At 46.9% G+C, this 12,791-nt stretch overlaps 1 protein-coding gene across 1 annotated transcript; it reads left to right on the forward strand.

Annotated features, from left to right (window-relative positions):
• Nucleotides 1-1,963: 1,963 nt before the first annotated feature.
• On the forward strand, nt 1,964-10,860 carry tmem97 (transmembrane protein 97). Its single transcript, XM_080210555.1, has 3 exons — nt 1,964-2,438; nt 6,376-6,520; nt 9,484-10,860. Exons 1-3 carry the CDS (start codon nt 2,319-2,321, stop codon nt 9,732-9,734), a joined length of 516 nt encoding a protein of 171 aa, XP_080066681.1. The 5' UTR covers nt 1,964-2,318; the 3' UTR covers nt 9,735-10,860.
• The last annotated feature ends 1,931 nt before the right edge of the window (nt 10,861-12,791 follow it).

Below are 12,791 nucleotides of genomic sequence, written 5' to 3' on the forward strand. Positions count from 1 at the left end.
TGCAAACTCCAAACAGACAGTTGCCCAAGCTGGGAATCGAACCATGGCACTGTGAGGCAGCAATGCTAACCACTGTGCTTCTGACTGTTCTGGAGTTGTAGAGGTTCACAAATCTTCATGACATCTAGATCCCCAAACATTCTTCATCTGTTTCCCAGGACGTGGGGTGTGAAGTGATCGACAACAGAAGCTCGGTGTGAAATTTCAGTCTTGAGAAAACTGTTAAAACCCAGCCTTTCACCTCCAGGACCCTAGCTGTGCAGAAATCATCTCTGCTTGTTATGAAGATTAAGAAATATGACCAGAGTTTGGTTAATGTGATAAGTTTGGAGGGGACAATGGGGCGGGGGTTACTGGATTCACAACAGAGGCAGGTGGGTGGCATAGTGGCACAGTGGTTAGCACTGCTGCCTCTCAGCACCAGGGGCAAGGGTTTGATTCCCGGCTTGGGTCAATGTCTGTGCGGAGGTTGCACATTCTCCTCATGTCTGTGTGGGTATCCTCCTGGTGCTCCTGTTTCCTCCCATATCCAGAAGATATGCTGGTTAGGTGCATTGACCCGAACAGGCTCTGGAGTGTGGCAATTAGGGGAATATCACAGTAACTTCATTGCAGTGTTAATGTAAGCCTTACTTGTAACTAATAAATAAACAAAACTTTAGGTGGGCATTGGAAATAATGCTGCCAGCCTGCATGCTGGTTCCCTGGCTCCATCTGACATTTTGATCCAAGTTCCTGGGAGACGGGATTGGGAAACGGCAGGGCACGGACTCAATTAAACTCATCAACGGCCACTTAAGACCAATTTGAAGGAGACCAAATGGGATTTTCCAGTTGACTTTTAGGTTCCTATTGGCAACAGGAGCCGATTTCCTGGAGATGGCCTCCCACCAGCGGACGGGAAGGAAGTGAGGGGGGGAAGGGGGAACACTCCAGGAAGGCCTGAAAGCCCTCCTTGTCTGCCAGATGCTGCAATGCCATCAGAATTTCTACAGTGCAGGAAGCCTTTTGGCCCATCGAGCCTGCACCAACAACAATCCCACCCAGGCTCTATCCCCATAACTCCATGTATTGAGTTTCCTAGACCCCTGACACTAAAGGCCAATAAACCTGGCCCGCATGTCTTTGGACTGTGGGAGGAAACCAGATTACCTGGAGGAAACCCACACAGACATGGGGAGAATGTGCAAACTCCACACAGACAGCGACCCAAACTGGGAATCGAACCCGGGTACCTGGAGCTGTGTTAACTGCTGTGCCATCGTGCCACCTATCCCTACAATCACTCCCTCCCCCTGCCACACACACACACATATTCTCTACACTGCTTGGGGTCTTGGACTGGTGAAAACTTATCAGCCTCTCTCCCTCCACAGCTGCTCCCAGACTGGCTGGGTATCTCCAGCATTCAGGTTTCTGGCAGTGAATTTTGCTGTTGAGATAAGGTGAGGGTGACTAGCCCTGGTTCCACCGCAGACTGTCAGCAGGCTTCCCAGTCACATAGCTTTTATTTTGCCAACCCTCAAAGCATTAAAATAAAACTGAAAAGATTTAATTTCATATTGCAGTGATTCTTTTTCACAGCGGTGTTTAATTCCCTCTTTACAGCACTTTGCATTTACATAGCGCCCCTATCTTAGTGACATGTCCCATGTTGCCAGGCGACATTGTCAAAACACTGTTTGACAGATTCTGGAGGCGTAACCCTGGTTCAGAACTGTTTGTAACACTTCGATTTTAAACTGAGTTCTGCAAAGGGGACTCTGTTTCTCTCTCCAGTGTCTGAGTTTATCCGGCGTCGTGTGTGTTTCTTTATTAAACAGAGTCATAACGTTTATTTAGCAAAATGAAATTGTGTATCAACAGTACACCACTTGAACTTGAATCACTGGGCGTTTACTCCGCCCTTGTTCCGGGAACCAATCCTTTCTCCACGTTGCAACGTGGGTGAGGCGATCCTTGCCGAATGATGAGGCGATATTTGCGGCACCAATCGCAGTTTCCAACCGCAGTAAGGAAGAGAGAGGGAAAGAGGCTATCGTAGTCAGGGAGAGGCTTTTATAGCAGAGAAAGAGAGAGGAAGGCTATCATAGCCAGAAAGGCTATTATAGCCACAGAGTAAGAGAGAGGGAGAAAGGGAGGCCACGATAGCTAGGGAGAGAGAGAGATTATCATAGAGAGAGAGTGGTTATCATAGCCACAGAGAGACAGAGAGAGAGGCTATCATAGCCAGTGAGAGAGAGAGAGGGCGGGGGGAGCTATTATAGCCAGAGAGAGAAACAGGGACTATTATAGCCAGAGAGAGGAAGAGGGGAAGAATGGCCTCCTGTAGTCAGATGCTGCACTGCATCTTCTGCTTCTATTTCCTCACTCACATTCCCATCACTCTGGGCATCGACCTGCAGGCTCTGTTACCCAAGGACTTGTACCCATCCACGGTGAGTGTTTCTAACTACTGCCCTGCGAAGGGCAGAGCGCGGGCGGATCCCACTCTCACTGGATCCCACTCTCTGGATCCACTCTCTCTGGATCCCACTCTCTCACTGGATCCCACTCTCTCTCTCTCACTGGATCCCAGTCTCTGGATCCACTTTCTCACTGGATCCACTCTCTCTCATTGGATCCCATTTTCTCTAACTGGATCCCACTCACTGGATCCCTCTCTGCCTCTGAATCTCTCTGGATCCCATTCTCTCTGGAATCCCACTCTGCTCTCAGTCCAGGGTCAGCTTTGTACTGGAGAGATGCAGCAGGGAAGGTGTGAGTTGTGGGGAGGGTTCATGTCTCTCGTTGTGAGCTTGGTTCCCTCCTCAACAATAACTTGATGAATTTGTATTCTCCAGTCTCTGGGCATCATTAACCTCAGGAGCAATAACAAAACACAGGAAATGTTAGAGAGAAACAAGAGTTCACGTTTTTAGTCCAATATGACTTTGGGGCCAAAACAAGAAATTTTGGATAAACTCAGCAGGTTTGGCAGCGTCTGTGGAGAGAGAAACAGAATTAAAATTTTGAGTCTGTCTGACTTTGGCGCTCTCCTCACCAACAATCATATTGGTCTCAGTGTTTCTTGCTTTGCTGTCCGCAGGTATTATGTTTTTATGTCGGTTCCCCAGCATCCACAGTATTTAACTTTTATTAATCTCAGGGGTGCAGTATTGGTAGAAAGACTTGAAGTGCAGGTCCACCCAATTCCCATCGAACCTGTTCCAGCTGAACAAGTTCCAGTTGAATTGGGCCTTATTGGATTCACTTCCATTGCCCCAGTTCCCGTTGCCCCAGTTCCCGTTGCCCCAGTTCCCGTTGCCCCAGTTCCCGTTGCCCCAGTTCCCTTTGCCCCAGTTCCCTTTGCCCCAGTTCCCATTGGATCAGTTTCTATTGGATCAGTTTCTACTGTACAGGTTTGGACCGCTTTCTGTTGCCCAGTTCTTATGGGAACAGTTTCAACCAATCCGGTTATCATTGCACACAGAGTGTGTTCTGAGTGTCACAGGGCTGCAGTGCCATGCATTGAGTTAATAACCCCACGGATAACCCCATAGCTAGCAGATGATTGACATATGATCTCCTTTAGCTTTTATACTACAGTGTGGCTCTGATATTCCAATCAACACTTCTAATCCAGTCCCACTGTTGACCTGAGGATAGAAATCAAAGTTGACACTCGAATGCAATACTGAGGGGCTGCCGCACTGCCGAAGGTGCAGTCTTTCAGATGAGATATTATAAAAGGCACATCTGCCCTCCCAGGTGGACATAGACGATCAGAGAAACAGCAAAGGAGTTATCACTAGCTCTCTGCCAACATCACAAAACACCGACTTAGTAGTGATGATTACATTGCTGTTTGTGGGAGCTTGCTGTGCACAAATTCATTGCGACATTTCATACATTATAACAGTGACAAGACTTCAAAAGTATTTCATTGATTGTAAAGTGTTTTGAGATGTTCAGTGGTTGTGAAAGGCAGTATATAAATAAAGATCTTGCTTACAATTAATCATTAAGTAATTATTATGGAATTGGAGTAAAGTAACTTGGGATGTTTTTGAACAATTTGAATTGTGACAAGTAGCTATCGGTGATCTGTCTGTCTGATACTTTCAATGTTGCTGTGACATCTAGTGCAGCATTGAAGATGCAAATGACAATAGGCAGGTGACTGGAATGCACTGTTTGGGAGGAGCCTGAAGGTGGGCTTTTACACAACTGCAGGTATAAGGCCAGTGCAACAAGTACATAGAACATAGAACACTACAGCACAAACAGGCCCTTTGGCCCACAAGTTTCACCAATCATATCCCTACCTACCAGGCCTATCTGTAACCCTCAATCCCATTAAATCCCATGTACTCATCCAGAAGTCTCTTAAAAGACCACAGCAAATTTGCCTCCACCACCACCGATGGCAGCCGATTCCACACCCGCCACCCTCTGAGTGAAAAACTTACCCCTGACATCTCCTCTTGTATCTACTCCCCAGCACCTTAAACCTGTGTCTTCTTGTAGCGACCATTTCAGCCCTGGGAAATAGCCTCCAAGAATCCACCCTATCTATACGTCTCAACATCTTATAAACCTCTATCAGGTCGCCTCTCATCTTTCGTCTCTCCAGGGAGAAAAGACCTAGCTCCCTCAACCTATCACTGGGAAATTGAAACTTAGCAGCCCAGAGACCTCTGTAGGTCTATCGCCAGAACTAAGACATCCCCCAATTACCTTAGATGTACCAAGTGTGAATTGTTCAGGGGATTGACCTATTCCCATTGTGATTCACAGTGTGGGCTCAGGTAATCTTTTCACAAAGTGACCAGTGGACAACCAAGGGTATCGTTGAGCTCTTGAGAAAGAAAGCAATATTGAGTACACAGACTTTTTTTAGTTTGGCTAAGCCACATGTTTTGTCCTTCTTCTGCATCTAAGTTTCTTCAGCGTCACACAGCTCAGTATCTAAGAAAACTTCTTCACAATCACACAGTATCCAAGGAAGCTCCACTACACCCTCACTGCACATAAAATACTCTCACAGTACACCCTCACCGCGCACAGTACCCCCTCACCGCGCACAGTACCCCCTCACCGCGCACAGTACCCCCTCACCGCACACAGTACACCCTCATTGCACGCAGTACTCTCTCACTGCACACAGTACACCCTCACGTGCACAGTACACCCTCACCGCGCACAGCACACACTCAACGCGCACAGCACACCCTCACCGCGCACAGTACACCCTCACGTGCACAGTACACACTCACTGCGCACAGTACACCCTCACCATGCACAGCGCACCCTCACCGCGCACAGCGCACCCTCACCGCGCACAGCGCACCCTCACCGCGCACAGTACACCCTCACGTGCACAGTACACCCTCACTTCGCACAGTATCCAAGAAAACTTGTCCATTTTTAACTCCAAAGTATTTAAGGAAATTAAATGCACACTGCAAGCTATCTCAGAAAACCCCACCACACTCTCACTGTACAGTAACAAAACTCCTTCACACTTGCACTGCTCATTATGTAATGAAATTCCTGAACACACGCACTGTGCAGTACCTAAGGAAATCGCATTGAGATTTTCTAATATTTGAACAGTGTAACATATGCCACTGCTCAACTTGGTGCAATTCTGAAACCCTAATCATGTACTGATGTTACCTGGTGGATGAAATAGAGCCTTTAGATATCACTAGAGCCTTTAGAGATCATTAGTTGATGTTCAGTCACCAGGTTGATGGTGGTTCTCAGTTAATGGAGTGGACCACTTCTGGCTGCCATCTTCATAGAATCCCTATGGCGCAGAAGGAGGCCATGCAGCCCATCAAGACTGCACTGACCACAATCCCACCCAGGCCCATTTCCCATGCCCTGCTAATCCCCCAACACTAGGGTCAATTTGGCATGGCCAATCAATTGTGGGAGGAAGCCAGAGCACCCAGAGAAAACCCACGCAGACACGGGGAGAATGTGCAAACTCCAAACAGACAGTGACCGGAGGCCAGAATTGAATCTGGTCCCTGGCACTGAGAGGCAGCAGTGCTAACCACTGCGTCACTGTGCTGCCCATCTCCATCCTCACTTGGCCACCTTGTTGTAAAATCATAGTTGTTGTTCTCTACCCAGCCACATGAGCGAAGAAGATTAAGAGTGAGTCTGCTTTTGGAAATCTTCAGAGCATTATTCTGATGCTTTTTCTAACAGAATTGTGACTGAATGAAAAATGGAATTTATGCAGTACTCAGATAGTGTAATCAGGGCAATTCTTGTATATTAATACCTAATATTAACTCTGAATGTGAAATGCTTTATCTGTCATAGGACAAGCTTCTAAGAATGTTACATTTTATTTTTTAACATAGTTTTTCTCCTTAGTTGCAAGGGTTATTGAAATGGTACGCAACCCAATTCAAAGACCCGATGATGATGGACCCTCCAGCCTGGTTCAAAGCTTTCATTCTTTGTGAAGCATTGCTGCAGCTGCCTTTCTTTCCTGTTGCCGCTTATGCTTTCTACAAAGGTCAGTAAGGCAATTATTTACATTTGTGAGTAGTTTAAAATGTATTTATTAGCGTCACAAGTAGGCTTACATTAATGAAGTTACTGTGAAAGTCCCCTTGTCGCCACATTCTGCCGCCTGTTCGGGTACACTGTGGGAGAATTTAGCACGGCCAATGCGCCTATCCAGCACGCCTTTCGGACTGTGAGAGGAAACCGGAGCACCCAGAGGAAACCCGTGCAGACACGGGGAGAAGATGCAAACTTCATACAGACAGCGTCTCAAGCTGAGAATCGAACCTGGGTCCCTGGCGCTGAGGCAGCAATGCTAACCACTGTGCCACCCTATATATTGAAAAAAGTACATCTCAGGAAAGAGTGTAATATAATCACTTGGATCTTTCCCAAGATGAGAATATAGTTCTGTTGAGGAACTTGTTCATTGGAGTGAGACACTGAAAGGCTTGGGTCACTGTCTGTGTGGAGATTGCACGTTCTCCCCCTGTCTGCGTGGGTTTCCTCCGGGTGCTCCAGTTTCCTCTCACAGTCCAAAGATGTGTAGGTTAGATTGATTGGCTGGGATAAATTAACCCTTAGGGCCTGAATTTACCATTTTCGTTCTAAGTGCTGAATCTAGGCACGATTCAGATCTGACTTGGAAATCTGTTCTCAGGCACTCCCATACACACTCAGCCTGAACAAAAAAAATCATGGGTCTGAATCGTGCTGTGGGCAGGGTGTAGTGCGCCCGAAATGGTCGGAGCTCTGAACTGCGCATGCGCAGTTAGCGAAAAATTTGAAAAAGCGCGCCCATGTCAGATCGCTCCCAGGCTGCAGAAAGCGGCCCGGGAGCGTAAAGTGGGAGCGATGGCCTCCATAGACATCACTGTCCCCCTTATCCAGCCACCCCCCGCTACCCAGACCGATCGCAATCCCCCCTCCCCCACCACCAATCGCCTGCCGAGTGGCAGTGGACACCCCCCCCGCCCCCCCCCCCCCCCACCAGAGATCCATCTGCCCACTCCCCCTAGTGAGTGATCGGGCTTGGCCCCCACCATCAGACGTACATCTTACCCCCCTGCCCTCCCCCCACCCCGAGAATGAACTGACCTCATTCCCCTACCCCACCCCCCCAGAGGAACATTTGACCCGCCTCCCTCCTTCCACCCCCACTCTCCCTGAGAATGATCTGGCCTCACTCCCCTGCCCTTCAAGAGAATAATCTGACCTCACCGTTCCCCCCTCCCCCCCTCTCCGGAACATTTGACCTGCCTTCGCCTCCCTCCCCACCTGAGAATGATCTGGCCCATCACCTCCCCAACCAGACAACGATCGGACCTCTTTCCCCTCCCACCCCACCAAACAACAATCGCGCCCCCTCCCCCCACCGCCCCACCAGACAAAGATCGGCCCTCCCCACCCCCCACCAAAGAATAATCCGACTCTCCTCCCCCCTCAATCAGAGGCTCTGAACTCGCCTCTTCAGCAGCTGGAGCGCCCGATTCAGACTTTTATTTAGTGTGTTCATTTCAGCGCGATTCCGGATCGGTGAACGTGGTGGTAAAGGGGGAAATGCTGATAAAGTTGGGCGGGCAGTTCATTAATTCAATTTAAATGCATGCAAATGCATTCAAATTGCCATGGAGCCCATTTCGGGCGTGAATTGGATCGCGGCCATTCCTGGGTCTTGGTAAAGTGGTCATCTGCGTGGACGTGGATTGCATTAATGGCCTCACACCCAACTTTATCACATTTTTGTGCCCAACGCAATGTTAAAATAGGGCCCTTAGTGTCAGGGGGATTAGCAGGGTAAATATGTGGGGTTACAGGGATACAGCCTGCATGGGATTGTGGTGCCGACCCAATGGGCCAAATGACCTCCTTCTGCGCTGTAGGGATTTTATGAACCTGAAGGAAACTCAGATTGAGAATGAAGCAAAATGATCATTAGGAACTGGTGTGAATTGAAAGGATTGCTGTAGATAACCCTTGTTGAATGATCATTTTTTCCTGTCATTCACAGTGGCTTTGCAAATGCAGCAATCGTGCTCATAATCCGGGATTCTCAGTCTCACACTCTCATATAGGATACTGGTCTTTATTATTCTGGTCACCACATTGCAGGAAGGATATGAATGCAGTGGAGAGGATGCAGAGGGGATTTACTCAGGATGCTGCCTGGGATAGAGGGTCTGAGCTATGAGGAAAGATTGGATAGGATGGGGATTGTTTTCCTTGGAGCAGTGAAGTTTGAGAGGGGACCCAATAGAGATGTAAAAGATTATGGGGACAGGGGTAGGGCGGGTGGGAAGGCACCTTTTCTATTAGTAGAGCAGTCAGTAACCAGAGGGCAGAGATTTAAGGTAAGAGGCAGAAGCCTAAGAGGGGAGTTGAAGAGAAACTTTTTCACCCAGAGGGTGCTGGAAGTCTACAACTCAAATGAGTTAACAACTCAAATGCTTAAATGAGTGGTTAAGTCAGAAACTCTTGTAACATTTGAACGGTATTTGGGATATTCACTGATACTGCCGTAACCTCCAGGGTTATGGGCTAAATGCTGGAAAATGGGGTTAGTGTAAATAGCTCTTTGTTGACCAGCGTAGACATAATGGGCTGAAAGGTCTCTTTCAGTGCTCTAAACGTCTATGAATCCATATCTGCTGCAACTTCCTGTCAGAGCCACCCAGCACTGCAAACTTTGCTGCTTTGGACAATCTGTAGGTTTGCTTCCTTGTGTAACCGTGTGTGGCTGCCAGCTTGTACCTACCAAGGGTTCCATCCCTGGTGCTTCCTATCATAAACCAAGATCAACCCAGCATGTGGGGAATTGTGGATTATGAAATTATATCCAATCCCTTCAAGACTGTCTCTAAAATTCAGCTCCAACGAACGATTGTTTATATACTATGACATTTTGTTTTGTAGTTTGTGCCTGGAGTAATCCACACAAGAGTGAAATATGATCAATAATATATTGTGTTGCAGGAGGTTGCTTATGGATAAGGACACCTGCTATCGTATACTCCACCCATGTGGCAACAACACTTATTGCCATCCTCGCACATATTCTGTTTAACGACTTCTCTGAATCAACAAACCTAGGCCCAACCTCCATGTCAGAACGTTTATCTCTCTTGGCTATTTACACTCCCTATTTACTAATCCCTGTTCTCATCCTGTTAACCATGTTGTTCGACAAAGAGTACAATCCTGACGGGGAAAAGAAGGTACAGTAACTGCTTCCACCCGAGAATCATTTTCATTTTGTTTCCAATGTTTCATTTGGATTTACCGTCCTGTAATTTGACTGTAAATTTGGTAACAATAGTACATTTGAATAAAATAAATGTGAAGATTACTATCGCAGGACAGCTAGTCTCTTTTATGGTCAGTTAAAAATTGACAGGATCACAAAATTCAAGGTTTTGGCTTTGTGAGATAAGCAAGTGCATACAATACAATCTCAGGAGTCACAGGCTTTTAATCCATGTTCCCATTAATTTACATGTTCCGGATACTAACATACGTCAGTCTTCTCATTTGCTAATGGGATCAAAATGCTGACACCAACTTGTTCCAAATGTCTACATCCAACAAGTTCAAACAGAACATACAGGCATTCCAAGTTGCCTGGACTTTGAAGGTCAGATTTCCAATGCTTAGAGACAGCACACGATCCCAGGGTCCACCCTCTGGTTTTAACCCTTTTGTTCTGAGTAATCCATCTTCAATTTAAACGGGCCAGTTTTCCTGCCCTCAACTACCCGCTTTGCCAATCTATTGAACTGTTGGATCACCCTGTTTGAATAAACATAATCTGTCAGAAGCCAAAATATTTGTTCAAAACTTTGTCCATAAAGTTTGGGAAACAAAATCTATATAAATAATTTGTACAGGGGTTGAATTAATTAAAAATTGCATACCAGCCCCATGCTGTAGGTTCAGGAAGTTGGTGTATCTGGGCAATGGGCAGACGTACAGTCACTATTCCTGTTCACTTGCACCTTGCTGTTGGATATGGGTGATCACATTGTCTTGACAAATACATGAATAGGATGGGAATACAGGGACATGGTCCCTGGAAGGGTAGGGGGTTTTAGTTCACATGTGCAGCACAGTCAGTGCAGGCTTGGAAGGCCAAAGCGCCTGGTTCTGTGCTGTAATTTTTTTTCTTTGTTACTGATGAGCTCCACGCTCAATAAACAGCATTTTCTTTCCTTCAACAAAAAGAACCATTTATTCTATCTTAGTAATATGGATTATTTGATGTTTTATTATAGTCACAACCATTTCACTCAACAATATTCCTTGACAAAGTATTGATAGAGGCAGGTAAAATATTTGAGTATCACAGTTGTTTTTGTTGTTCTTAAAAGAACAGAGTTATGAACTGAAGCTAAGGAATTGATTTAAGAACATAAGAACATAAGAAATAGGAGCAGGAGTAGGCCATCTGGCCCTTCGAGCCTGCCCCGCCATTCAATAAGATCATGGCTGATCTGTCGTGGCTCAGTTCCACTTTCCCGCCCTCTCCCCATAACCCTTAATCCCCTCTCTTATCAAAAACCCATCAACCCGCTTCTTAAAAATATTTAGCGAGGCAGCCTCCAACACTTCAACGGGCAGAGAATTCCAGAGATTCACCACCCTTTGAGTGAAGAAGTTCCTCCTCAACTCTGTTCTGAACCGCCCCCCCTTTATCTTGAGGCTGTGCCCCCTAGTCCTACTGTCTTTTTTGAGCGGGAAGAGTCTTTCCACCTCTATCCTATCCATCCCATTCATCATCTTATACGTCTCAATGAGATCTCCCCTCATTCTTCTAAACTCTAACGAGTACAAGCCTAGTTTATTCAGCCTCTCCTCATAGCTCAACCCCCTCAACTCCGGTATCAGCCTAGTAAACCTCCTCTGCACTCCCTCCAAGGCCAAAATATCCTTGCGCAGGTGCGGCGCCCAAAACTGCACACAGTACTCCAGCTGCGGCCTCACCAATGCCCTATACAGCTGCAGCAAGACCTCCCTACTTTTATATTCAATCCCCCTCGCTATGAAGGCCAGCATCCCATTCGCCTTCCTGACCACCTGCTGCACCTGCAGGCTGGGTTTTTGCGACTCATGCACAAGGACCCCGAGGTCCCTCTGCACCGTCGCCTGCTGCAGTTTTTCGCCCCGTAAGTAATAGTCCTTCCTACCATTCTTCCTACCAAAGTGGACCACCTCACACTTGCCAACATTAAATTCCATTTGCCATTTCCTGGCCCATTCGCCCAGCCTATCTAGATCCTTCTGCAGACTCTCCACACCCTCCGCACAATTTGCCTTTCCCCCAATCTTGGTGTCATCAGCAAATTTCGACACCCTACACTCGGTTCCCTCCTCCAGATCATCTATATAAATGGTAAATAGCTGAGGCCCCAGCACCGACCCCTGGGGCACCCCACTAGTCACCAACCGCCAATCCGAATAGCACCCATTGACCCCCACTCTCTGCCTCCTATTTGACAACCAATCCTCTATCCACGCTAACACCCTACCCCCAACTCCATGTCCTCTGACCTTCTGCAGTAACCTCTTGTGAGGTACCTTATCAAACGCCTTCTGAAAATCCAGAAAGACCACATCCACCGGCTCTCCTCTATCCACCACCCTAGACACATCCTCATAGAACTCCAGTAAATTTGTCAGACACGACTTCCCTTTAATGAAACCGTGTTGCGTCTGCCCTATCAAGCAATTCCCTTCAAGATGCCTCGCAATTTCCTCCTTAATGACGGATTCTAACATTTTACCTACCACAGACGTTAAACTAACCGGCCTGTAATTCCCCGCCTTTTGCCTGGCAACAAAAATGTTTCAAAATTGATATGATTCAAGTTAAAATAATGAGGATGCAGCAAAGGATAGGTTTGTACAAAGTTAACAAGAGAATAAGTTTTAAAAATTGTTTCTAGTATGTGGGAAGGTTATTTATTGTTGTCCCAAGTAAGCACCATTGTGCTCCTGTGTCTGTTATGTAACAGACACGATGAGTTTAAAAAGTTTAAAGGTTTATTTTATTAGTGTCACAAGTAGGCTTACATTAATATTGCAATAAAGTTATTGTGAAAATCCCCTTGTCACCACACTCCGGCACCTGTTCGGGTACACCAAGGAAGAATTTAGCACGTCTTTCTGACTGTCCATGCAGACACGGGGAGAATGTACAAACTCAACACGGGGCAGTGACCTAAGCCAGGAATTGAACCTGAGTCCTGGCGCTGTGAGGCAGTAGTGCTAACCACTGTGCTGTCCCA

The sequence above is a fragment of the Carcharhinus amblyrhynchos genome, chromosome 23 (genome assembly GCF_965287045.1).
Source record: "Carcharhinus amblyrhynchos chromosome 23, sCarAmb.v2.hapA, whole genome shotgun sequence".
In the NCBI taxonomy this organism is placed as follows: domain Eukaryota; kingdom Metazoa; phylum Chordata; class Chondrichthyes; order Carcharhiniformes; family Carcharhinidae; genus Carcharhinus; species Carcharhinus amblyrhynchos.

What these genes read in the sequence shown, in the direction of transcription:
- tmem97 (XM_080210555.1), top strand. Translation starts at nt 2,319, where the DNA reads ATGGCCTCCTGTAGTCAGATGCTGCACTGCATCTTCTGCTTCTATTTC. An exon ending in AGGACTTGTACCCATCCACG is followed by an intron (nt 2,439 to 6,375) that starts GTGAGTGTTTCT and finishes TTTTCTCCTTAG; the next exon opens with TTGCAAGGGTTATTGAAATG. An exon ending in CGCTTATGCTTTCTACAAAG is followed by an intron (nt 6,521 to 9,483) that starts GTCAGTAAGGCA and finishes ATTGTGTTGCAG; the next exon opens with GAGGTTGCTTATGGATAAGG.